The sequence below is a fragment of the Coturnix japonica genome, unplaced genomic scaffold, assembly GCF_054131305.1.
Source record: "Coturnix japonica strain WE unplaced genomic scaffold, WE-NBRP24 Scf042, whole genome shotgun sequence".
NCBI classification, from domain to species: Eukaryota; Metazoa; Chordata; class Aves; order Galliformes; family Phasianidae; genus Coturnix; species Coturnix japonica.
In genome coordinates this window covers 3,401,345-3,427,319 of record NW_028188945.1, presented here as the reverse complement: position 1 = coordinate 3,427,319, position 25,975 = coordinate 3,401,345, and the positions used below count along the sequence as shown (strand labels likewise).

General features: G+C 49.0%; 1 protein-coding gene and 1 pseudogene across 1 annotated transcript; both read right to left on the bottom strand.

Annotated features, from left to right (window-relative positions):
* Positions 1-2,255: 2,255 nt before the first annotated feature.
* LOC146752748 (uncharacterized) lies at positions 2,256-21,484 on the bottom strand (annotated as a pseudogene).
* On the bottom strand, positions 4,282-5,645 carry LOC146752749 (zinc finger protein 621-like). Its single transcript, XM_085531484.1, has 3 exons — positions 5,490-5,645; positions 5,174-5,300; positions 4,282-4,454 (listed from the first exon to the last, which is right to left on the bottom strand). The coding sequence occupies exons 1-3, from the start codon at positions 5,511-5,513 to the stop codon at positions 4,306-4,308; spliced, it is 300 nt and encodes a 99-aa protein (XP_085387610.1). The 5' UTR covers positions 5,514-5,645; the 3' UTR covers positions 4,282-4,305.
* Positions 21,485-25,975: the final 4,491 nt, after the last annotated feature.

The window sequence follows — 25,975 nt, the reverse complement described above, 5'->3', positions numbered from 1 at the left end:
TAAGCACCTGCAGTACATTGATGACATTATTGTGAGGGGCGATACAGCAGAGGAAGTTTTCACAACAGGAGAGCAAATAATCCAAACTCTTCTACAAGCTGGCTTTGCTATTAAGCGAAGCAAAGTAAAAGGGCCTGCCCAGGAGATTCAGTTCCTAGGGATAAAGTGGCAGGATGAAAGTTGTCACATCCCAACAGATGTGATCGAAAAAATCACTGCCATTTCTCTGCCAACTAGCAAGAAAGAGACTTAGTCTTTCCTGGGTGTAGTAGGCTTTTGGAGGATGCACGTTCCAAACTACAGCCTCATTGTAAGCCACCTTTATCAGGTGACCTAGAAGAAGAATGATTTTATATGGGGCCCTGAGCAGCAGAAGGTTTTTGAGCAGATAAACAAGAGATACCACGTGCTGTGGCCCTGGGCCAGTATGGACGGGACAGGATGTAAAGAACATCTTCTACATTGCTGGTACTGGAGAGAAAGGTCCCACTTGGAGTCTGTGGCAAAGAGCCTCATGAGAGACCTGAGGCTGACCCCTGGGATTTTGGAGTTGAGCGTAAAAGGGGTCTGAAGAGTGCTACACTCCAACTGAGAAGGAGATCTTAGCAGTGTATGAGGGGGTTCGGACTGCTTCTGAAGTAGTTGATACTGAAACGCACCTCCTTCTGGCACCTCAACTGCCAGGGCTGAACTGAATGTTCAAAGGAGAGGTTCCCTCCACCCATCATGCTACCGATGCCACCTGGAATAACTGGATGGTACTGATTACACAAAGAGCGTGGATGGGGAACCTCAGCCATCCAGGGATCCTAGAGGTGATCATGGACTGACCTGAAGGTAAAATGTTAGGAACATCACCTGCAGAAGAGGTATCACATGCTAAAGAGGCCCCACCATACAATGAGCTACTAGAAAATGAAAGGAAATATGCCCTGTTCACTGATGAATCATGTCGTATTGTGTGGTATTACCGCAAACAGAAACCTGCTGTGTGGAGCCCCACATGACAGGTTGCAGAGGCCTGAAGGTAAAGGAGAATGAAGTCAGTTTGGAGAGGTAAAGGCTGTTCAGCTGGCCTTTGATGTTGCTGAATGGGAGAGGTGGCCAATGCTTTATCTTTATACTGACTCATGGATGGTGGCAAATGCCTCATGGGGGTGGTTACAGCAGCGGGAGCAAAATAACTGGCAGCAGAGGGGTAAACCTATTTGGGCTGCTGAACTATGGAAATACATTGCTGCTCAAACAAAAGATATGGTTGTAAAGTTGCATCATGTGGATGCACACATGCCCAAAATTCGGGCTACTGAAGAACAGCAAAACAACCATCAGGTTGATCCATCTGCCAAAATCGAGGTAGCTCAAATAGACTTGGACTGGCAGAACAAGGGTGAATTATTTCTACCTCGATGGGCCCATGAGACCTCGGGCCATCAGGGAAGAGATGTGACACATCAGTGTGCTGCAGACCAAGGGGTGGACTTAACTATGGATGCTATTGTGCAAGTTATTCACGACTGTGAAACATGTGCCATAATTAAACAAGACAAAAGGCTTAAACCTCTCTGAGAGGAAGGACGATGGCAAGTTAAATACAGGGAGGAGTGGCAGCTTAATTATATCACCTTGCCACACTCTCACAATGGTAAGTGTTATGTGCTTACCATGGTGAAGGCAACCACTGGGTGGCTTGACACATACACAGTACCCATACTACCACCTGAAACACCATACTGAGTCTAGAGAAGCAAGTCCTGTGGCAACCTGGCACCCCAAGAGGAATTGAGTCTGATAATGGGACACATTTCAAACATTTCCTTATAGATACAGTGGGTTTACCATATCCTATGCCATAACCAGCTTCTGGTAAATTTATTGATACAATGGGTTGTTGAAAGCTATGTTGAAAACAATGGACGGTGGAACACTGAAGCACTGGGAAAAACATTGGGCAGAAGCCACTTGGTTGGTCAATACTACATATATGTATACATAGTATGGGATGTTCAATGTGTACCACAAGGGAATCTGATGCTGGGGGAGTGCAGTCAGTAATTCTTTGTATATATTTGTATGTAGACCTGTGTGTGTAATGCATTTTAATTTTTATTTGTATATATGTATGTACTTTAAGCATGATGTAATGATGTAGATTAAGGGGTGGAATGTCATGGTTTGGTAATTTTTTTGCTATTGGTATTCCACATCAGAACATCATGTGGAGCACAGAGAAGAACTACACATCCCAGAGGACCTCAGTTTCAATAAGACTGTATTATATTGTGTAATCTTACATCCCAACATCATAGTTAGTAAGGTAAGTCTCCACCTTAGATTGTTGCTGCTGCTCTGTTTGTTTCCCTGAGCCCAGCTCCCGTCTCCCTACCCCTTTTTCCTTCCCATTAATGGGGGGCGGGGAGCCCATAGGCCTGCTAACCCCAGTCACGGACATAGATTGATCTAGATAACATAATGACACACTCCTGTGTGGATGCTCTGATGCAGCATCAGTTCAGAACTCCCTTTGAAGCTCTTACCACACTCAGGACACTTTCAGGGTATTTCTTTTGTGTGGATGTGCTGGTGGCGCTTCAAATCAGAACTCCTTTTGAAGCTCTTCCCACACTCAGTACATTTAAATGGTCTCTCTCCCATGTGGATAAACTGATGGGAAGAGAAGCTGGAACTCCATTTGAAGCTTTTCCCACACTCAATACATTTAAAGGGTTTGTCTCCCGAGTGGACATTCTGGTGCAGTTTCAATTTAGAACTGCTTATGAAGGCCTTCCCACACTCAGTGCACTGAAAGGGTTTTACTCCTGTATGGATGCGCTGGTGGCACTTCAGTTCAGAATTGCTTTTGAAGCTCTTCCCACACTCAGGGCACGTATAGGGTTTCTCTCCCGTATGGATGCGCTGGTGGCACTTCAAAAAAGAACTGCTGGCGAAGCTCTTCCCACACTCAGTGCACTTAGACAGTTTCACTCCTGTGTGGATGCGCTGGTGGCGCTTCAAATCATAACTCCCTTTGAAACTCTTCCCACACTTAGGACATATAAAGGGTCTCTCTCCCATGTGGACGCGCTGATGGGAAGAGAAGCTGGAACTCCATTTGAAGCCTTTCCCACACTCAGGGCATTTAAATGGTTTGTCTCCTGAGTGGACATTCTGGTGCAATTTCAATACAGAACTGCTTTTGAAGCTTTTCCTGCATTCAGGACACTGAAAGGGTTTCAGTCCTGTGTGGATGCGTTGATGGCACTTCAAAACAGAACTGATTTTGAAGCTCTTCCCACACTCAAAGCACTTATATAGTCTCACTCCTGTGTGGGTGCGCAGGTGGAGCTTCAATTCAGAGCTGCTCCTGAAGCTCTTACCACACTCAGTGCACTTAAATGGTCTCTCTCCTGTGTGGATGCGATGGTGTTGGGAGAACTTGGAACTGCTTTTGAAGCTCTTCCCGCACATAGAACACTTATATGGTTTCTCTGCTGTGTGGATGCGCAGGTGCATCTTCAATTCATAGCTGCTTCTAAAGCTCTTCCCACACTCAGTACACTTAAATGGTCTCTCTCCTGTGTGGACGCGATAGTGGTAGATGAGGCTGGAACTGTTTTTGAAGCTCTTCCCACACTCAAGGCATATATATGGTCGCTCTCCTGTGTGGACACGTTGGTGTCTTTTGAGTTTAGAACTACATTTAAAGCTCTTCCCACACTCAGGGCACTTGTACATTCTCTCTCTTCTGTGGATACACTGCTGGGAAGTGAGGCTCCCAGTGTCCGTGAAACTCTTTCCACAATCAGAGCACTCGGAGGCTCTCTCTCCTGTGTACATGCACTGATGGCCAGTGGGGTGGACTCTCCTTTTCATGCTCTCTGCAGAATCACAGAACTCGTAATGCCTCTTTGCTGAGTGCATGCACTGGTGGTTAGTGATGCTGGAATCTGTTTTAAAGCTTTTCTCACACTCAGTGCACGGATTCTGCTTTTTCATCCAGCACGCATCCTTGCTCCTGGTTTCCTCAGGCTGCTTTGGACCTATGGTGAAGTCCACTGGGTTCCTCAATGTCATTCCCAGACGCTTTCCCAGGGGCTTCTTGATGTGCTCACCTGGACCTTGCTGCAGGCCTTCATGGGCATCCCTTCTGATTTCTTCCGCAGAGATGTGACCCCACTGTCTATCTGCTACACAACTTCTCTGCAGAACCTCCTTTGCATTTTTGATCCCATCAGCTGCTGGATGACAGAGAAAATGCAGCAATAGCACACGGTGCCCAAAATAAAACAAAGGCAGAGAAGGCTCTTACAGCCCCAACATTCCCCTTCCCTCCACCATCTCACCTGGGATGAGGTCTCCTGGCATGGCCTCAGGGCTACACACATCTGGGATCCAGGGGTCTTCCCCACTTTCAAGCAGGGAGATCACCACGGGCTTGGGGGCTGGAAATGGAGCTTCAGGGAGAGAAACAGGGAACAAGAGAGCATTTCCCTCATTCTGGCACAGTGCCTGTTCAACAGCTCCACTCTGTCTCCCTCCCCATGGACAAACCACCCCTTGGGCCTGAATGTTGGAGCAAAGAATGATATGACATCTGAACATTATGAAGGGATATTTTTTTTATATGTTCAACAGGTCATCAGCACCACTGTGTCCCTCCCCATGGAGAAAACAACATTTGGGTCTGAATGACACCGTGCCTACAGCTTCCCTTGGAGCAAAGAATGCTTTGACATCTCTGAACATTGTGAAGGGATATTTTTTCTTTCAAATTAACTTTAAAACAGATTACTTATTTTCTTACAATCTACCAGTGGTCAAGGCATCAAAATGTTGACGGCAATTGCATGGAAAATCCTCAATTTCATAGCAGTATTCAGGGAGTCATCTGTGAGCTGGAGCTGGTGGCACCATGCAACACACAACACAAGGGCTGGTTTTCTCCCTCCTGGCTGATGCCTGCTTGCCAGCACTGACTCTGCAGCTTTGATCACAGTGCCGTGCATACTATTCCCTTCTGAAACTCATGCTTCTCAGTATCTCCTTTCTTGCTGGCACTGCTGTGTTAGTCAATATGTAGCTGCATGACAATTATTCAAGGCCCAGCTTGCAGAGGCTCATTCTGCACAGCCAAAGGTGCCCTAACAAGGAGGAAAGGCAGACAAGCTCTCACCCAGCGAGGCCACGCACTGGTACGTCTCCAGCATCACGTCCCGGTAGAGCGCTCGCTGCGCAGGGTCCAGCAGCGCCCACTCCTCCCTGCTGAAATACACGGCCACCTCCTCAAAGCTCACGGGCTCCTGCAAGCAAAGAAGCACCTTGCTGAGAACAGCCAAGGCCCAGACAAACAGCTCACACAGGACAGAACCTCCCATCCCAGCCGCTTCTCTGTCCCCAGCACACACATGCTGCGTGAGGGCATCTCCCTCTTCCCCTGCATTCACATCCCTGGCCCTTTGGCCTCTCCTGCCTGCTTCCCCAACCCCTACCTCAGCTGGATGTGCTGCGGCCATTTCCTGCTCTCCTGCAGGCTGGGATGATCACGGCTGGAAGGCAGAAGTTGAACTGGAGCCTGCAGGGAGAAGAGAAATGGCAGGGGAGCTGTGAGAGAATGCAGCAGTCCCAGTCCCAGATCAGCCCTTCTGCAGGGCACAGCCTCGGCTTACAGAGGAAGACAATGTGCTGCAGCACAGGAAACAGCCTAGCTGAGAGAGATAAACTGCCACAAAGCTGTTTCATACTGGGAGGCTGATGCAACTGGTAGCAGACACTTAGTTCAACAGCTGAGACTGAGCTGGGGACTTAAGACAAAGCAAGGCATGGAGGCAGCCATCTTATCACAAAACAGGGAGCAGCACAAGTGCCCCTCCAGCTCTGCTGCACAGCAGCAGGCTGCACTACAGGACCTGCCTTCAAGCAGGGCTCTCTGCAGCTCACACCTGCACAGAGATCCCTTGCAGCTTGACATCAAGACTCCTCCTCAGTACAGATCTTCTCTAAGACAGCCGTGGTTACTTAGGAGCTTTCATGTGCTCTATAAGGCTCTGCCTTAGAGGGACCGTTTGATTCCTTCCACACAAAGCCTTGAGCAAGTTTGGGACTTGGAGAGGATCCAGCCACATCCTAGCTCCTTACCTCTGTGGTCTGAAGACATGAGAAAGAAAGGGGAAGTACTCTGAGCCTCGTGACTCAATGGGATGGCCTCCTGTAGCTGTGCGTGTAACCCTACCCTCTATGCAGTAAATAACCAAGTGTATCCAGTCACCTCAGAAGGGGAGTTTTATTGGAGGTCTGAGTGGAGAAGAAAGTTGAGGACATACAACAAGGACAGGCTGTGCTGACTGGGGATCTTTTGACTGACTGCAAGCACGTCTAAATGGGATGGCTACCCAGGAAAGTGCTGCAAAAATACTGTTAGAAAATGGTATGGCCATCCAACCATCCAGCAGGAGGTGCAGAAAAGCACCTGGTTCATGGAAGAACACTGTGAATGCAGTCCCCAACACACAAACACAGCGAGCCTCAGCGCAGATGGCAGCTGCCAGCAGAGCAGCCTGCTAGAGCACTGCCTCTACAGATCCGTGAGGGGAACACCTGGTGGCAAATAGATTAAATCCTCTGGCAGATGTCTGTACATCCTCTCAGGAGTGGAAGTAGCCTTGGGCTTGCTGAAATCAACCAAGCCCTCATAAAAGGGTTGGGAAAAGTACTTTGTGAAGGAAAATGATGTAGTTCTCAAAACCACCTACTGCTGATGTTACCTAAAAGTGATGAGGGCTCACATTCCTTGTGTAAGGAAGTGCAAAATGGCGAGGAGTCAACTGGATTTTACACACTTCTCAAATAAACAGGATGGCTTACTTAAACACAGAAACAAATCAATAAAACATCCAAAAATCTCCTGAAAAGAGAGAGTATCTGACAGCACTGCAGTCAAACCAGCCTGTGACGGTCACAACCACCACCAGACAATGCTGTGCTGGGAATTTTAACTCAACCAGGAAGGCAACTTATCAAATAGTAGCAGCTCAAAACAGAACAATTAAGGCAATAAACAACCACGTGGTTACAACAGCCTTGTTGAGCCCTTGTTAGAGCACTCCATGATACCTGCATTACATCAATGAATACATTCCTCCCTCTCTCTTCAGCTGAGCACGCAGACTGCGCTCACTGCCAGGGGACGCTCTCAGCAGCGCGTGCCCTTTGCAGAAGGCAGCCTGGGCTGTGCTTTACTGACCTGCTGCTGCCCGGCCGTGTTCTCAACGCGTGCTCCAGTCAGCCCACAGGCTGCCAGCTTCTCATCGTCTGTTTCAGAGCCCAGGGCCGGAGCTGCTGCAGATGCTGAACGTGCTCAGGGCCCGCAGCTGTGCGCTCAAGGCATCTGCAGCTGCCGGGACAGACTCAACAAAAGCCTTGCCAGGGCTTTGCACAACCCCAGCTGAGCCATCAGGCAAGCGCTCAGCAAACAAAAGGTAACGCCATTTCAAGGGTCGCCAGAGGCACGTGTTGCCCGCAGGGTCCCCGAAGGGAAGCTGGGAACTGCCGGGGAGGAGAAGCAGGGGGAGTGGAAATTCCCTCTTGGAGGCTTCACATTAAGACACTCCAAAGGAGGCACCGGGGAGTTTAAAGCTTCCATCAATCCACTCGTGCACAGCTGCAGAGCGAGGCCGTCTCGTGTCTCCTGTAGCCCAGAGGAAGAACTGCAGTCCCAGTTGCTCTGTGTTACAGAGATCCAACCGGGCAGCAGAGCACGCTGACCTCCTCTGCTCCCTTCCTCACTGTCCCAGCTCCCAGCCCGTTCCCGTGCCCCTCGGAGCCCAGCCCGGGCTGCATAAACTGCTGCCCTGGTTGCAGCCCGTCTGGGCCAGCAAACCTGCTGCGCTGAGTGGGAGCTGGAGCCGGGACCAGGGTCCCGCCTGGGGTACGGCAGTGCGGGTTCCGCCCCGTCCGGGGCCGCTGCCCGCTCCTCTCCCGGTGCTGCTGGCAGGGGGCAGGAAGCGTGCGCTCCTCTGCACGAGCCACGAAGGGCACCTACCTTGGGTGCGGAGCAGGCTGCTCCCAGCTCTGGTGCAGGTAGCCAGGCTCCTCGGAGTCGCGTAGAGCAGAGGATGCCGAGTGCCCTGAGCCCGGAGCTGGCCGCAGGACGGCCTTGGTGCACCTCCTGCCACCGCGGTGCTGCCCGGATGGCTTCCAGACAGGCTCTCGCCTCTTCCGCACAGGCTCAGGAAGGCAGGAATTCCCACAGCGAGCACGCCCGGAGCTCGTTCTCATGGCACATCTGCCCTCGGAGGAAGGGCGATGGAAGGGGTGTAGGGGAGAACGGTTTGAGGGAGGGAGGAATGGGGGCTGTGTTTTGTTACGCTAATGAAGCATCGCTTTCTGCCGGCTCTCTTTGCTTCCTTCGGTGGGGACATTCGCACACCCTTGTGGTCAGGCATCCCTCCCTTGCTGTCCTGGCGTTCCTTTCACTCCTCTCACCCTTCAGCCCAATCACGATGCCTTCCAACCCAAGTGCGACACCCTCCAGTCCGAGCACAGCACTCTTCAGTCCGAGCATAATGCCCTCCGGTCCGAGCACAACAGTCTTCAGTTCGAGCACAACACTCTTCAGTCCGAGCACAGCGCCCTCCGGTCCGAGCACAACACTCTCCAGTCCGAGCACAACACTCTCCAGACTGAGCACAGTGCCCTCCGGACTGTGCACAACACTCTCCGGACTGAGTATAACGCCCTCCGGTCCGAGCATAACGCCCTCCGGTCTGGGTACAACACTCTCCAGTCCAAGTACGATGCCCTCCAGTTTGAGCGCTACACCCTCCAGCCCAAGCACAATGCCTTCCGATCCAAGAGTGACACCTTCCAGTTCAAGTATGACACTCTCCAGTCAGAGCACAGTGCCCTCCGGAATAAGCACAACACTCTCCAGACTGAGCATAACGTCCTCCAGTCTAAGAATAACACCCTCCAGATCGAGTGTAAAACCCTCCGATCCGAGCGCAACACCCTCCAGTGGAAGTACAACAACCTCCAGACTGAGTTCAGTGCCACCCAGTTCGAGCGGAACACTCTCCGAAACCAGCTATGTGCCCTCGGGGGTGAACTGAATGTATTTAACCAACTACCAGGGGCACATGTAGTACAATTTGACCAGCCACGGGGGGAACATGTAGTCCAGTTTGACCAGCCACTGGGGGCGCGTGTAGTCCAATTTGACCAGCCACCAGGGGCACATGTAGTCCAATCTGACCAGCCACCGGGGGCACGTGTAGTCCAATTGGACCAACCATCGGGGTCACCAGATATAATGTTGGTTGCCCCTGTAAGAGGGCGAAAGACAAAACGAGTTTCAACTCGGTTAGAGAAAATGCAGAAGGAGTTAGAAGAGCGGAGGAAGTTAGGAGAGCAGGGGGACTCAGGAGAGCAGGGGGAGTCAGAAGGGCAGGGGGAGTCAGAAGACCAGAGGAAGTTGGAGGAGCAGAGGATGTTAGAGGAGCATAAGAAGAAGTTAGATGAGCAGAGGAAGTTGGAAGAGCAGAGGAAGTTAGGAGAGAGGGAAAAAAAAGGAGGGTTACCTGGAGGAAACAATAGAAGAGACAGAGTCAGAAGAAGAAGAGGAGCCAAAAGCTAGATTTTCTTTACGAGAATTTCTCAAGTCCAAACTTCTAGATGGGGCAGCCTCATCAACACAGTTGCCACCATCAACACCTGGGACTCTTGATAGAGCAAAAGGCAAGCAAAGTATTAGGACCATTATTGATCGATCTTTTAAACTGAGTGAAATTCGAGATCTAAGCCAAAAGAACATATGGTCACTTGGTTACTTTGCTGCTGGGACAATGGTGCCAACAGTGCATGGCTCGATGGCAGTGAAGCTCGCCAACTGGGTAGCATTTCCAGGGATTCACGTGTGGACAGAGGTATTGGCACATGCCAAAATCAGTCCTACACCCTCTGGAAGCAGATGTTGATAGTGGTAAGAGATAGATTCCCCTTTAAACGGGACTTGGAGCCTGAGAAAAAGAAATGCACTTATATATATGCACTTATATAGAGAAAGGTATCCAATTTTTGAGAGAAAGTGCTCTGGTGGAAATGCTATACAGCCCCAACTTCAATCATAACGATCCAAACCAATTACATGATCCTGAAACAGTCTGTGTTCCACGACAAATGTGGCGTGACTTTACAAAGGCAGCTCCAGAAAAGCATGTCAGTGCACTTGCATTAGTATATGGCAAAGGGGAAAGGAAACACCTTGGGAATGAACTAATTAGCAGACTTCAGGAACTTGAATTATTTATAAGCGCTACAGAAGTTAATCTGTATACTTCAGCCATTGTCAAAATTGTGGAAAGATTAAACAAGATGGAGGGAACACAAAGTGATATTATTGACAAATTGGCTAACGTGCCTGATGTAGATGAATCCATGGTGGTACCAGATGATGGAGACCAGGATTTCCACGATCACCTATTGAGAGAGCTAAACAACGTGAGTTCCTCTCGACTTGTATCATCAAAAATCTCAACCATAAAAAAGAGACGTCCTCGTATTCAAGCAAATGACAATGATAAGACTACACGTCTTGCCTTGTTGTATTTCCTCTGTTGTCATGGGGAGGACATGAAGAAGTGATGTAATTCATCCACTTCTGCACTTCAGGCACAAGTGAAAGAATTACAATGCAAAACAACCAGTAAGGTGAACTCTTCAAAAAAGGGGAGAGTTCCAGTTGCTGCAAGTCAACGAGGTAAACAATAGAGGGGCCCTTCCCCCCGCCAGGGGGGGGAAAGGGACAACAGAGTATACTGGACTGTGTGGATTAAGTGGCCTGGCACATCTCAACCACAGAAATATAAAGCCTTGGTGGACACTGGTGCACAATGCACCCTAATGCCCTCAAGTCACCAAGGGACACAACCAATATATATACATGGAGTGACTGGGGGTTCCCAAGAATTGACTATGTTGGAGGCCGAAATAAGCCTCACTGGTAAAAACTGGCAGAGACACCCTATTGTGACTGGTCCAGAGGCTCCATGTATATTGGGAATCGATTACCATAGGATGGGATATTTTAAGGATCCCAAGGGGTATCGATGGGCCTTTGGGATAGCCGCTGTAAACACAAATGGTATTAAGCAGCTGTCAACTTTACCTGGTCTGTCAGATGATCCTTCTGCTGTGGGGTTGCTCCAGGTAAAAGACCAAGAGGTACCAATTGCCACCAAAGTGGTTCACAGAAGGCAGTACCGCACCAATAGGGACTCATTGCTCCCCATTCATAAGTTAATTCGCCAATTAGAAAATCAGGGAGTGATTAGCAAAACGCACTCGCCTTTTAACAGCCCCATATGGCCAGTGCGTAAAACCAGTGGGGAATGGAGGCTGACGGTAGATTACCGTGGCCTGAATGAAGTCACACCTCCATTAAGTGCTGCTGTACCAGACATGCTAGAACTCCAGTATGAATTGGAGTCAAAAGAAGCTAGGTGGTATGCCACCTTTGATATTGCTAATGCCTTCTTTTCCATCCCATTGGCTGCAAAATGTAGGCCACAGTTTGCTTTTACCTGGAGAGGTATTCAGTATACCTGGAACCGTTTACCCCAGGGGTGGAAGCACAGCCCAACAATTTGCCATGGATTGATCCAAGCTGTTTTGGAACAGGGTAATGCTCCTGAACACTTGCAGTATATTGATGACATTGTAGTGTGGGGCCATACAGCAGCAGAGGTTTCCAAGAAAGGGAAACATATAATCCAAATTCTTTTGAAAGCTGGTTTTGCCATTAAGCGCAGCAAGGTGAAGGGGCCTGCCCAGGAAATCCAGTTCTTAGGTATAAAATGGCAAGATGGACGTCGTCACATCCCAGCAGATGTGATTGACAAAATCACTGCTATGTCTCCGCCCACAAATTAAACAGAGACCCAATCTTTTCTGGGAGTAGTGGGCTTTTGGAGAATGCATGTCCCAAACTACAGCCACATAGTGAGCCCCCTCTATCAGGTAACACGGAAGAAGAATAATTTCTCATGGGGTCCTGAGCAGCAGCATGCTTTTGAGCAGATAAAACAAGAAATAGCCTGTGCCGTGGCCTTGGGGCCGGTACGGACGGGACAGGATGTGAAGAACATCCTCTACACTGCTGCTGGAGAGAAAGGTCCCACCTGGAGTTTGTGGCAAAGAGCCTCAGGAGAGACCCGAGGCCGACCCCTAGGATTTTGGAGTCGAGCATATAAAGGGTCTGAGGAGCGCTACACTCCGACTGAGAAGGAGATCTTAGCCGTGTATGAGGGGGTTCGGGCTGCTTCTGAAGTAGTTGGGACAGAGGTTCAGCTTCTTCTAGCACCTCGCTTGCCAGTAATAAACTGGATGTTTAAAGGACAGGTTCCCTCCACCCATCATGCTACTGATGCCACTTGGAGTAAGTGGATTTCATTAATTACTCAACGAGCTCGAATGGGAAAACTCAGCCGTCCTGGAATTCTAGAAGTGATCATGGACTGGCCTGAGAGTAAAAAAATTGAAACACCATCTACAGAAGAGGTATCACGTGCTAAAGAGGCACCACCATACAATGAGCTACCAGAAAACGAAAAGAAATTTGCCCTATTCACAGACGGATCATGTCGTATTGTAGGGAAGCATCGCAGATGGAAAGCTGCTGTATGGAGCCCCACACGACAAGTTGCAGAGGCCACTGAAGGTAAAGGAGAATCAAGTCAATTCGCAGAGGTAAAGGCTGTTCAGCTGGCTTTAGATGTGGCTGAACGGGAGAGGTGGCCAATGCTTCATCTTTATACTGATTCATGGATGGTGGCAAATGCCTTATGGGGGTGGTTGCAACAGTGGGAGGATGATAATTGGCAACGAAAGGGTAAACCTGTTTGGGCTGCTGAACTGTGGAAAGACATTGCTGCCCGAATAAGGAACATTGTTGTAAAGGTGCGCCATGTAGATGCTCATGTGCCTAAAAGTAAGGCTACTGAAGAACATAAAAATAACCATCAGGTTGATCGAGCTGCCAAAATTGAGGTGGCTCAAATAGACTTGGACTGGCAGAACAAGGGTGAATTATTCCTAGCTCGGTGGGCCCATGAGACTTCAGGTCATCAAGGAAGGGATGCAACATATAAGTGGGCCAGAGACTGAGGGGTGGACTTAACCATGGACGCTATTGCTCAGGTTATTCATGATTGTGAAACATGCGCCATAATTAAACAAGCCAAGAGGATGAAACCTTTTTGGGGGGAAGGGCGATGGCAAAAGTATAAATATGGAGAAGCATGGCAGGTTGATTATATCACCTTGCCACGATCTCGCAATGGTAAGCGTTATGTACTCACCATGGTGGAAGCAACCACTGGGTGGCTCGAAACATACGCAGTACCCCATGCTACCGCCCGAAACACCATATTAGGGTTGGAAAAGCAAATCCTGTGGCGGCATGGCACTCCAGAAAGAATTGAATCAGATAATGGGACCCATTTTAAAAATTCCCTTGTAACCACTTGGGCCAAAAATCATGGCATTGAGTGGATTTACCATATTCCCTATCATGCACCAGCTTCTGGTAAGATTGAACGATTCAATGGGTTGTTGAAAACTATGTTGAAAGCAATGGGTGGCGGAACGTATAAAAATTGGGAGAACCATTTAGCAGAAGCCACCTGGTTGGTCAACACTCGAGGATCTAGTAATCGTAATGGTCCTAACCAATCCAGCTCCCTACGTACCGTGGAGGGAGATAAGGTTCCTGTAGTACACATAAAGAGTTTGTTGGGAAAAACAGTTTGGGTCCTTCCAGTGTCTGGAAAGGGCAAATCTCTCCGGGGTACTGTCTTTGCCCAGGGACCTGGGTGCACGTGGTGGGTGATGGACAAAAATGGGAATGTCCAATGTGTACCACAAGGGAATTTGATGTTGGGGGAGTGCAGCCAATGATTTTCTTGTAGATATATAGGTAGAGTCTCAGAAAATGTTTGACGAATGTCCAATTAGGTACAGGACTTAAGATAGAGTGGATTAATGTTAAGGAAACACTTTTTTCTATATAGCTTAATTAGGCATTCTGTAAGCAAGTTTTCCATCTGGACTCTATATCGTGCACTGGCCATGCATGTGTAGAGCACACATGGAAAGAAGTATAAGTCAAAAGGAAATCTGCAGTGGCGGCTGGGAAAGGATGAGTGCACCTTGATGTGGGGGACGCCCTACTAGTGCTGCCTTTCTCCTCCACCGCTGACATGTTTTCCTTTTTCTGGCAGTTTGGCCATTTTTCTCAAAATTAATAATTAATAGTGGGTTAGGTTATAGAGTTTTGTTCTCAACTTAGGGATTTGTATGGAATAAATATAAATTGTCAAGAAAATAAGGTTGCTGATTACTCACAACTATACGTATGAGTGTGTATGTATGTATAAACATAATGTAATGATGTAGAATAAGGGGTGGAATGTCATGGTTTAATAATTTTGTAATTTTGCTATCAGTATTCCACATCATAACATCATATAAAGCATGAATAATTTTACTGAATCTGCAACTTACAGAAGAAGACTACATGTCCCAGAGAGCAACACGATAGGTCACGGGACGTGGACTCTATATTAACTCTGTCGCAGACTAGACTGACGTCTTTCGAGTTCTGGCGTTCAGGGGAGTGTGTGGGAGCCTTCAGCCGTTCGCCTAGATTCACAGTAGGCCTCTCGGTTACGGGACTCATTCTCTCTCCTATTTTGCTTGATTCGTTAGCTCAATTTTCAATTTTCAATTATACTGTATTATATTGTTTTATCCGGTATTTCGATATAGTATTTAGTAAATAAGTGTGCCTCCTTAGATCGTTGCCGCTGTTTTCTTTTCCTAATTAACTTTTTCCTTTCGGCCTAGGGACCCTCTGGGGCCCACGGCCCCCTGTCACGGACGCAGGTGGATTTTTCGTTCAAACCGTGACAGCGGGACATGTTGGAACTCCAGTACGAGCTGGAGTCAAAAGCAGCCAAATGGTATACCACCACTGACATTGCTAATGCCTTCTTCTCCATTCCTTTGGCTGCAGAATGTCGGCTGTTGGGGTACTAAGCTGTCTTTGCAAGGATTTATGAGTGCATACAGTAGTTCTGAGTAGATGGAGTGTTCTAGAATAGCTGAGTAAGGCCTGCAGATTAAGAGTTAGTGGGTGGGGTGTTTAGTTAGGTGTGTGTAGAGGCTCTCTCGCGTGCATCGGGTTTTGCGTAGAGGGTGTACGCGTCTGCACAGGATTTAGGATGGTATATAAGGAGTGTGATGCAGTGAAAAAATGAGAGAAGACATCATGGCATCCATGTTTGTGTCTCTCCCCCGGAAAGTCAAGGTCCTGGGATAAGTCAGGTTAATTTGCAGATACATCAGTAGGCCACAGTTTGCCTTCACCTGGAGGGGCATTCAGTATACTTGGAACCGTTTGCCCCAGGGGTGGATACACAGCCCAACCATTTGCCATAGGTTGGTCCAAACTGTACTGGAACAGGGTGGTGCTCCTGAACACCTGAAGTACATTAATGACATTGTTGTGAGGGGCGATACAGCAGAGGACGTTTTCACAAAAGGAGAGCAAATAATCCAGATTCTTTTACAAGCTATTAAGCAAAGCAAAAGGCCTGCCCAGGAAATTCAGTTCCTAGGTATAAAGTAGCAGGATGGACATAGTCACATCCCAACTGATGTGATCGAAAAACTCACTGCCATGTCTACATCAACTAGCAAGAATGAGACACAGTCTTTCCTGGGTGTAGTAGGCTTTTGGAGGATGCACGTTCCAAACTACAGCCCTACACCTTTATCAGGTAACACAGAAGAAGATTAGTTTTGGATAGGGCCCTGAACAGCAGAAGGCTTTTGAGCAGATTAAACAAGAGGTACCCTGTGCCATGGCCCTGGGGCCAGTACGGATGGGACAGGATGTAAAGAACATCCTCTACACTGCTGCTGGAGAGAAAGGTCCCACTCGAAGTTTGTGGCAAAGAGCCTCAGCAGAGACCTGAGGCTGACCCCTGGGATTTTGGAGTTGAGCATACAAGGAGTCCGAAGAGTGCTACACTCCAACTGAGAAGGAGATCTTAGCTGCATATGAGGGTATTCAGGTTGCTTCCGAAGTAGTTGGTACTGAAACACAGCTCCTTCTGGCACCTTGACTGTCAGTGCTGAACTGGATGTACAAAGGAGAGGTTCCCTCCACCCATCGTGCTACTGATGCCACCTGGAGCAAGTGGATTGTGATGATTACACAATGAGCTCAGATGGGGAACCTCAGCCTTCCAGGGATCCTAGAGGTGATCATGGACTGGCCTGAAGGTAAAAAGTTTGGAACATCAGCAGCAGAAGAGGTGTCATAGTATCATAGTATCATAGTCTCGTGCGGGTTGGAAGGGACCTTAGAGATCATTGAGTCCAACCCCCCGGGATTCGAGCCTCCTGTGTAGCAGAGCGGCACTTCTACCACTTGCGCCACAGGGGGGATTCACGTGCTAAAGAGGCCCCACCATACAACGAGCTTCCAGAAAATGAAAAGAAATATGCCCTGTTCTCTGATGGATCATGTCACATCGTAGGGAAGCATCGCAAATGGAGCCCCACACAACAGGTTGCAGAGGCTACTGAAGGTAAAGGAGAATCAAGTCAGTTTGCAGAGGTAAAGGCTGTCCAGCTGGCCTTAGATGTTGCTGAAAGGGAGAGGTGGCCAATGCTTTATCCTTATACTGACTCATGGATGGTGGCAAATGCCTTATGGGGGTGCTTACAGCAGTGGGAAAAAAGTAACTTGCAACGGAGGGGTAAACCTATTTGGGCTGCTGGACTGTGGAAAGACATTGAAACCCGAAGGTACGGTTGTAAAGGTGTGTCATGTGGATGCACACGTGCCCAAGAGTCGGGCTACTGAAGGACAACAGAACAACCATCAGGCAGATTGAACTGCCAGAATTGAGGTTTCTCAAATTGACTTGGACTGGCAGAATAAGGGTGAGTTATTTCTAGCTCGATGGGCTCATGAGACCTCGGGCCACCAGGAAACAGATGTGACATATAAGTGGGCCGGAGACCGAGGGGTGGACTTAACTATGGACACTATCGCGCAGGTTACTCATGACTGTGAAACACGTGCCGTAATTAAACAAGCCAAGAGGTGAAACTTCTCTGTGGGCAAGGACAATGGCAGAAGGTTAAATACAGGGAGGAGTGGCAGGTTGATTATATCACCTTGCCACCATCTCACAATTGAATAGTGAAAAAAGACCGCATAGTAGATGAAAAGGGAACACTTTGCTACAGAAAGGGAAAGGGGGCCTCACTAAGGCAAAGGGTAGTTACAGATAGATAGTTTATGTTAAGGGGGGGCAGAGAGGGGGAATTGCAGACACTAATTTTGAGAAAACAAGGAGATGAAGGCCATGAAGAGAAGGATGGAAGAGCCCCAGAACAGTGTGGTGATTAGATGTCCACAGAGCAAGCTGGAATGAGTTTGGGGGTGCCCCTCCCGCAGGGTCAAAAGTTTACAGCGAGGAAGATGATGAGCCTTCATCCCACAACCACCCCCACAACTCAGTACACATACGCAAGGGGGGAGGGACTGCATGCTAATGCGGTCTCATGAATATAATTAATATGTATCCAAATTCCTGCAAACTATTGATTATGTATTAGTTCAGCCTATATCTGTTGCACATTTTGTCCTAACGGTGTGCAAGTAAGGTGAAGCTATCCCCCATGCACCAGGGTGTATGCGCATCACTCATTAAACATACCTGCTTTATAACTGCTTCGTGGTTATGGAGTTGGATTACGCAAGTCACAATGGCAAGTATTATGTGCTTACCATGGTGAAAGCAAACACTGGGTGGCTTGACACATACACAGTACCCATACTACCACCTGAAACACCGCACTGAATCTTGAGAAGCAAGTCCTATGGTGACATGGCACCCAAGAAAGATATGAATCTGAAAATGAGACACAATTCAAACGTTTCCGTGACATGGCACCCAAGAAAGATATGAATCTGAAAATGAGACACAATTCAAACATTTCCTTATAAAAACAGTGGGTTTATCATATCCCCTACAGTGACCAGCTTCTGGTAAAATTGAACAATGGGTTGTTGAAAGCTATGTTGAAAGCAATAGATGGTGGAACACTGAAGCACTGGGAGAAGCATTGGGCAGAAGCCACTTGGTTGGTCAGTATGAGAAGATCTGTCAATCATGAGGGTCCTAGCCAATCCAGCCCCCTGCACAATGTAGAGAGAGATAAGATCCCTGTAGTACATGTAAAGAACATGTTGGGAAAAGCTGTTTGGGTCCTTCCAGCCTCTGGAAAGGGCAAACCACTTGGTGAAATTTTTTTTGCCCAGGGACCTGGGAGCACTTGGTGGGTGATGCAGAGAGATGGGCATGTTCAATATGTACCACAAAGGAATTTGATGTTGGGGCAGTGCAGTCAGTAATTCTATGTATATATATGTAAATAGACCCGTGTGTGTCATACATTTTAATTTTTGTTTATTTATATGTATTTTAAGCATATTATAGCGATGTAGAATAAGAGATAGAATGGCATGGTTTGGTAATATTTTTTCTATTGGTATTTCTCATCATATCATCATGTGGAGCACAGAGAAGAACTACACATCCCAGAGGACCTCAGTTTCAATTAGACTGTATTATATTGTGTAATCTAGCATCCCGACATCATAGTTAGTAAGGTAAGTCTTCCTCCTTAGATTGTTGCTGCTGCTCTGTTTGTTTCCCTGAGCCAGTTCCCATCTCCCTACCCCTTTTCCCTTCCCATTTTTGGGGGGCGGGGAGCCCAAAGGCCTGCTAGCCACCTGTCAGGGACATAGATTCATCTAGATAACACCGTGAAACTCTCCTGTGTGGATGCTCTGAGGCATCTTGAATTCTGAACTCCCTTTGAAGCTCTTACCACACTCAGGTCACTTTAAGGGTCTCTTTTCCATGTGCATGCTCTGATGCAGCATCAGCTTAGAACACCTTTTAAAGCTCTTCCCACACTTAGAGGGTTTCTCTCCTTTGTGGATGCACTGGTGGCGCTTCAAATCAGAACTCCATCTGAAACTTTTCCCACACTCAGGACATTTAAAGGCTTTGTCTCCCGAGTGGACATTCTGGTGCTGCTTCAATTCAGAACTCCTTCTGAAGCTTTTCCCACACTCAGGACACGTATAGGGTTTCTCTCCTGTATGGATGCGCTGGTGACACTTCAAAACAGACTTGCTGATGAAGCTCTTCCCACACTCAAGGCACTTAAATGGTCTCTCTCCTGTGTGGATGCGACGGTGGTAGGTAAGGTTGGAACTTTCTTTGAAGCTCTTCCCACACTCAAGGCACTTATATGGTCTCTCTCCTGTGTGGACGCGATGGTGGCAAGTGAGTTTGGAACTGCTTTTGAAGCTCTTCCCACACTCAGTGCACTTATATGGTCTCTCTCCTCTGTGGACGCGATGGTGACAAGTGAGTCTGGAACTGCTTTTGAAGCTCTTCCCACACTCAGTGCACTTATATGGTCTCTCTCCTCTGTGGACGCGATGGTGACAAGTGAGTCTGGAACTGGTTTGAAGCTCTTCCCACACTCAGTGCACTTATATGGTCGCTCTCCTGTGTGGACAAGTTGGTGCCTTTTGAGTTTATAACTATCTTTGAAGTTCTTCCCACACTCAGTGCACTTATATGGTCGCTCTCCTGTGTGGACACGTTGGTGCCTTTTGAGTTTATAACTATCTTTGAAGTTCTTCCCGCACTCAGCACACTTGTACAGTCTCTCTCTTCTGTGGATACACTGCTGGGAAGTGAGGCTCCCAGTGTCTGTGAAATTGGGGTGGACTCTCCTTTTCATGCTCTCTGCAGAATCACAGAACTCGTAATGCCTCTTTGCTGAGTGCATGCACTGGTGGTTAGTGATGCTGGAATCTGTTTTAAAGCTTTTCTCACACTCAGTGCACGGATTCTGCTTTTTCATCCAGCACGCATCCTTGCTCCTGGTTTCCTCAGGCTGCTTTGGACCTATGGTGAAGTCCACTGGCTTCCTCAATGTCATTCCCAGACGCGTTCCCAGGGGCTTCTTGATGTGCTCACCCTGACCTTGCTGCAGGCCTTCATGGGCATCCCTTCTGATTTCTTCCGCAGAGATGTGACCCCACTGTCTATCTGCTACACAACTTCTCTGCAGAACCTCCTTTGCATTTTTGATCCCACCAGCTGCTGGATGACAGAGAAAATGCAGCAATAGCACACGGTGCCCAAAATAAAACAAAGGCAGAGAAGGCTCTTACAGCCCCAACATTCCCATTCCCTCCACCATCTCACCTGGGATGAGGTCTCCTGGCATGGCCGCAGGGCTACACACATCTGGGATCCAGGGGTCTTCCCCACTTTCAAGCAGGGAGATCACCACGGGCTTGTGGCCTGGAAATGGAGCTTCAGGGAGAGAAACAGGGAACAAGAGAGCATTTCCCTCATTCTGGCACAGTGCCTGTTCAACAGATCCACTCTGTCTTCCTCCCCATGGACAAACCACCCCTTGGGCCTGAATGTTGGAGCAAAGAATGATTTGACATCTGAACATTATGAAGGGATATTTTTTTTATATGTTCAACAGGTCATCAGCACCACTGTGTCCCTCCCCATGGAGAAAACAACATTTGGGTCTGAATGACACCGTGCCTACATCTTCCCTTGGAGCAAAGAATCTCAGAACATTGTGAAGGGATATTTTTTCTTTCAAATTAACTTTAAAACAGATTACTTATTTTCTTACAATCTACCAGAGGTCAAGGCATCAAAATGTTGATGGCAATTGCATGGAAAATCCTCAATTCTATAGCAGTAACCAGGGAATCATCTGTGAGTTGGAGCTGGTGGCACCATGCAACACACAACACAAGGGCTGGTTTTCTCCCTCCTGGCTGATGCCTGCTTGCCAGCACTGACTCTGCAGCTTTGATCAGAGTGCCGTGCATACTAATCCCTTCTGAAACTCATGCTTCTCAGTATCTCCTTTCTTGCTGGCACTGCTGTGTTAGTCAATATGTAGCTGCATGGTGTTTATTCAAGGCCCGGCTTGCAGAGGCTCATTCTGCACAGCCAAAGGTGCCCTAACGAGGAGGAAAGGCAGACAAGCTCTCACCCAGCGAGGCCACGCACTGGTACGTCTCCAGCATCACGTCCCGGTAGAGCGCTCGCTGCGCAGGGTCCAGCAGCGCCCACTCCTCCCTGCTGAAATACACGGCCACCTCCTCAAAGCTCACGGGCTCCTGCAAGCAAAGAAGCACCTTGCTGGGAACAGCCAAGGCCCAGGCAAACAGTTCACACAGGACAGATCCTCCCATCCCAGCTGCTTCCCTGTCCCCTGCACACACACGCTGGCTGAGAGCACCTCCCTCTTCCCCTGCATTCACATCCCTGGCCCTTTGGCCTCTCCTGCCTGCTTCCCCAACCCCTACCTCAGCTGGATGTGCTTCGGCCATTTCCTGCTCTCCTGCAGGCTGGGATGATCACGGCTGGAAGGCAGAAGTTGAACTGGAGCCTGCAGGGAGAAGAGAAATGGCAGGGGAGCTGTGAGGGAATGCAGCAGTCCCAGTCCCAGATCAGCCCTTCTGCAGGGCACAGCCTGGGCATACAGAGGAACAATAAGCTGCAGCACAAGAAACAGCCTAGCTGAGAGAGATAAACTGCCACAAAGCTGTTTCAAACTGGGAGGCTGATGCAACTGGTAGCAGACACTTAGTTCAACAGCTGAGACTGAGCCGGGGACTTACGACAAAGCAAGGCATGGAGGCAGCCATCTTATCCCAAAACAGGGAGCAGCACAAGTGCCCCTCCAGCAGGCTGCACTACAGGACCTGCCTTCAAGCAGGGCTCTCTGCAGCTCACACCTGCACAGAGATCCCTTGCAGCTTGACATCAAGACTCCTTCTCAATACAGATCTTCTCTAAGGCACCTGTGGTTACTTTGGAGCTTTCATGTGCTCTATAAGGCTCTGCCTTGGAGGGACCGTTTGATTCCTTCCACACAAACCCTTGAGCAAGTTTGGGACTAGGAGAGGATCCAGCCACATCCTAGCTCCTTACCTCTGTGGTCTGAAGACATGAGAAAGAAAGGGGAAGTACTCTGAGCCTCGTGACTCAATGGGATGGCCTCCTGTAGCTGTGCGTGTAAACCTACCCACTATGCAGTAAATAACCAAGTGTATCCAGTCACCTCAGAAGGGGAGTTTTATTGGAGGTCTGAGTGGTGAAGAAAGTTGAGAATATACAACAAGGACAGGCTGTGCTGACTGGGGGATCTTTTGACTGACTGCAAGCACGTCTAAATGGGACGGCTACCCAGGAAAGAGCTGCAAAAATACTGTTAGAAAATGGTATGGCCATCCAACCATCCAGCAGGAGGTGCAGAAAAGCACCTGGTTCATGGAAGAACACTGTGAATGCAGCCCCCAACACACAAACACAGCAAGCCTCAGCGCAGATGGCAGCTGCCAGCAGAGCAGCCTGCTGGAGCACTGCCTCTACAGATCAGCAAGGGGAACACCTGGTGGCAAATGGATAAAATCCTCTGGCAGATGTCCGTACATCCTCTCAGGAGTGGAAGTAGCCTTGGGCTTGCTGAAATCAACCAAGCCCTCATAAAAGGGTTGAGAAAAGTACTTTATTAAGGAAAATGATGTAGTTCTCAAAACCACCTGCTGCTGATGTTACCTACAAGTGATGAGGGCTCACATTCCTTGCGTAAGGAAATGCAAAATGGCGAGGAATCAACTGGATCATACACACTTCTCAACTAAACAGGATGACTTCCTTAAACACATTAATAAATCAACAAAACATCCAACCATACGGAGAATATTTTTCCATCTCCTGAGAAGAGAGAGTATCTGACAGCATTGCAGCCAGACCAGCCTGTGATGGTCACAACCACAACCAGCCGATGCTGTGCTGAGAAATTTAACCGAACCAGGAAGGAAACTTACCAAATAGTAGCAGTGCTAAACAGAACAATAATGGCATCGTGGACTTATCCCACTTTGTGATGCCAAAGACAATGCACAACACACCAGGAAACACTCCAGCAATAACAGATGAAAGGCCATAAAACTGCAGTACACAGACTGCGCTCATTAGCAGGGAACGCTCTCAGCAGCGCCTGCCCTTTGCAGAAGGCACCTGGGCTGTGCTTTACTGACCTGCTGCTGCTCGGCCGTGTTCTCAACGCGTGCTCCAGTCAGCCCACAGGCTGCCAGCTTCTCATCGTCTGTTCCAGAGCCCAGTGCCGGAGCTGCTGCAGATGCTGAACGTGCTCAGGGCCCGCAGCTGTGCGCTCAAGACATCTGCAGCTGCCGGGACAGACTCAACAAAAGCCTTGCCAGGGCTTTGCACAACCCCAGCTGAGCCATCAGGCAAGCGCTCAGCAAACAAAAGGTAACGCCATTTCAAGGGTCGCCAGAGGCACGTGTTGCCCGCAGGGTCCCCGAAGAGAAGCTGGGGGCTGCCGGGGAGGAGGAGCAGGGCGAGTGCAAATTTCCACTTGGAGGCTTCACATTAAGACACTCCAAAGGAGGCATCGGGGGGTTTAAAGCTTCCGTCAATCCACGCGTGCACAGCTGCAGAGCGAGGCCGTCTCGTGTCTCCCGTGGCCCAGAGGAAGAACTGCAGCCCCAGCTGCGCTGTGTTACAGAGATCCAACCGGGCAGCAGAACACGCTGACCTCCTCTGCTCCCTTCCTCACTGTCCCAGCTCCCAGCCCGTTCCCGTGCCCCTCGGAGCCCAGCTCGGGCTGCATGAACTGCCGCCCTGGTTGCAGCCCGTCTGGGCCAGCAAACCTGCTGCGCTGAGCGGGAGCTGGAGCCGGGACCAGGGTCCCGCCTGGGGTACGGCAGTGCGGGTTCCGCCCCGTCCGGGGCCGCTGCCCGCTCCTCTCCCGGTGCTGCTGGCAGGGGGCAGGAAGCGTGCGCTCCTCTGCACGAGCCACGAAGGGCACCTACCTTGGGTGCGGAGCAGGCTGCTCCCAGCTCTGGTGCAGGTAGCCGGGCTCCTCGGAGTCGCGTAGAGCAGAGGATGCCGAGTGCCCTGAGCCCGGAGCTGGCCGCAGGACGGCCTTGGTGCACCTCCTGCCACCGCGGTGCTGCCCGGATGGCTTCCAGCCAGGCTCTCTCCTCTTCCGCACGGGCTGAGGAAGGCAGGAATTCCCACAACGATCACGCCCAGAGCTCGTTTTCATGGCACATCTGCCCCCGGGGGATGGCGATGGGAAGGGGTGCGGGGGAGGAGGGAGGGAGGAATGGGGGCTGTGTTTTGTTACGCTAATGAAGCATCGCTTTCTGCCGGCTCTCTTTGCTTCCTTCGGTGGGGACATTCGCACACCCTTGTCATCAGGCATCCCTCCCTTGCTGTCCTGGCGTTCCTGTTACTCCTAACCCCCACGAGTATGTCCCAGCAAGAGGCAATCTCCGGTACAGCACCAGAGGACATTCTGTGTTGAACAGAACTCTTGCAATGGAACCGAGCTGTGGGAAGGAGCTTTACCCAGAAGCTGCTGTAAGAATACGACTTTCCCCAGATCCTTGTCTAAGGGTCCTAATAAGTCTTCTGTGCAGCGATACCTTGCGGTTCTGTGTGGGTTTGTGGTCCGTATGGCTGGCCATACCTACCCAGTGGGAAATTGCATTTAGGAAAGCAGGATATTGAGGTTCATTTTCTGGTGGATATGGGTGCTTCTTACTACCCATAGATGGTTTTGTAACAGTAGTAGATGCTACTGCCCAACGGGAAAAGGTTTCCTTTTTTGGATTAATTAAACATAAGCTAAGAAAACAAGCAGGAATACAGAAATTCTTGTACCTGCCGGGTTACTCTGGCAAGAAATTGAATAAAACTGGAGCTAAGAGTGCAACAATATTGACTGATTAAAAACTGTAACTCTGGCTTTAACACAAACTGGGCAAAACAATGTTGTACCCCCAGGAGTTACAGCAATCTCAAATATGATACACTTAGTGGTGTGGGCATCAAGGCCAAAAATGAAGCCCTAAATAGAAGTTAAAAGCAAGAGCTTGTCTAGTCAGGGTAAAGCGGTGCCCTTTGAGGGTATGGGACTGTAGAAGGATAAAAGAAATAATAGGTAACTTTTTGGAGTTTGGATTCCAATTTTGATAGCAAGTGCTGTAGTTTGGTACAAGACTTGAGGGCAAGTACTAGAATAGTTGAATGGATACACTCAGTGGTGGCAAATCCATGCACTTTATTAACCAAGTTAAGGAACGAAAAGATGGAGTTTACCTTCTGGATTTGAGGGATGTCTCTTCTGCCTGGTTTGGCCAAAGGAAGCCCAAGGTTATTTGCCTTTGAATAGGAAAGCCCTGATATGGGGAGAAGAGTCTCAGTTAACCTGGACAGTGTTACCCAGGGTTGTGAGAACAGCTGAATGATGGTCAGCTCATGAGCCTGAGATCTGGGATCCTCCATCCTAGGGTGGAACTTTACTGCAGCACGTGGCTGCCACAGCAACAAAAGGACTGTGTACAATAGACCGAGAGTTTGCTGAGTTTCTTGGTTTACAGAAAGCACAAATAACTCAACAGCAAGTGACATATTTGGGATATGAGATTACAGCTGGACTTTGAACCTTAAGGACTGCCAGGAAAAAAGTCATCTGCCAAACCCCTGAGCTGCAAATTGCCAAGGAAGTGAGTAAGGGATGGCCAGGGTGCCTGAGGGCGGTGGCTGCACTGGTACTTGTGGGAATACAAGAAAAGCTGTTCAGAGCAGCAGCTGTGGAGCAAGATAAACAGCATGAGAACCAAGGACACCTCTGCAAGGAGAAGAAGGGTCTCACAGCTCTGATTGGATACGTGCCTGCATGGACAGTTGAAAAGGGTTCTGTAGAATGCTCTGTTGACATGTAAAGGTGGTTGGGAAAG

Bases quoted from the DNA above. Each gene is read 5' to 3' on its own strand.
- LOC146752749 (XM_085531484.1), bottom strand. From the start codon at position 5,513: ATGGCCGCAGCACATCCAGCTGAG. The intron at 5,301-5,489 runs GTAGGGGTTGGG...CTTTGCTTGCAG, and splicing joins CCGCAGCACATCCAGCTGAG to GAGCCCGTGAGCTTTGAGGA. The intron at 4,455-5,173 runs GTGAGAGCTTGT...CTCTCCCTGAAG, and splicing joins CCAGTGCGTGGCCTCGCTGG to CTCCATTTCCAGCCCCCAAG.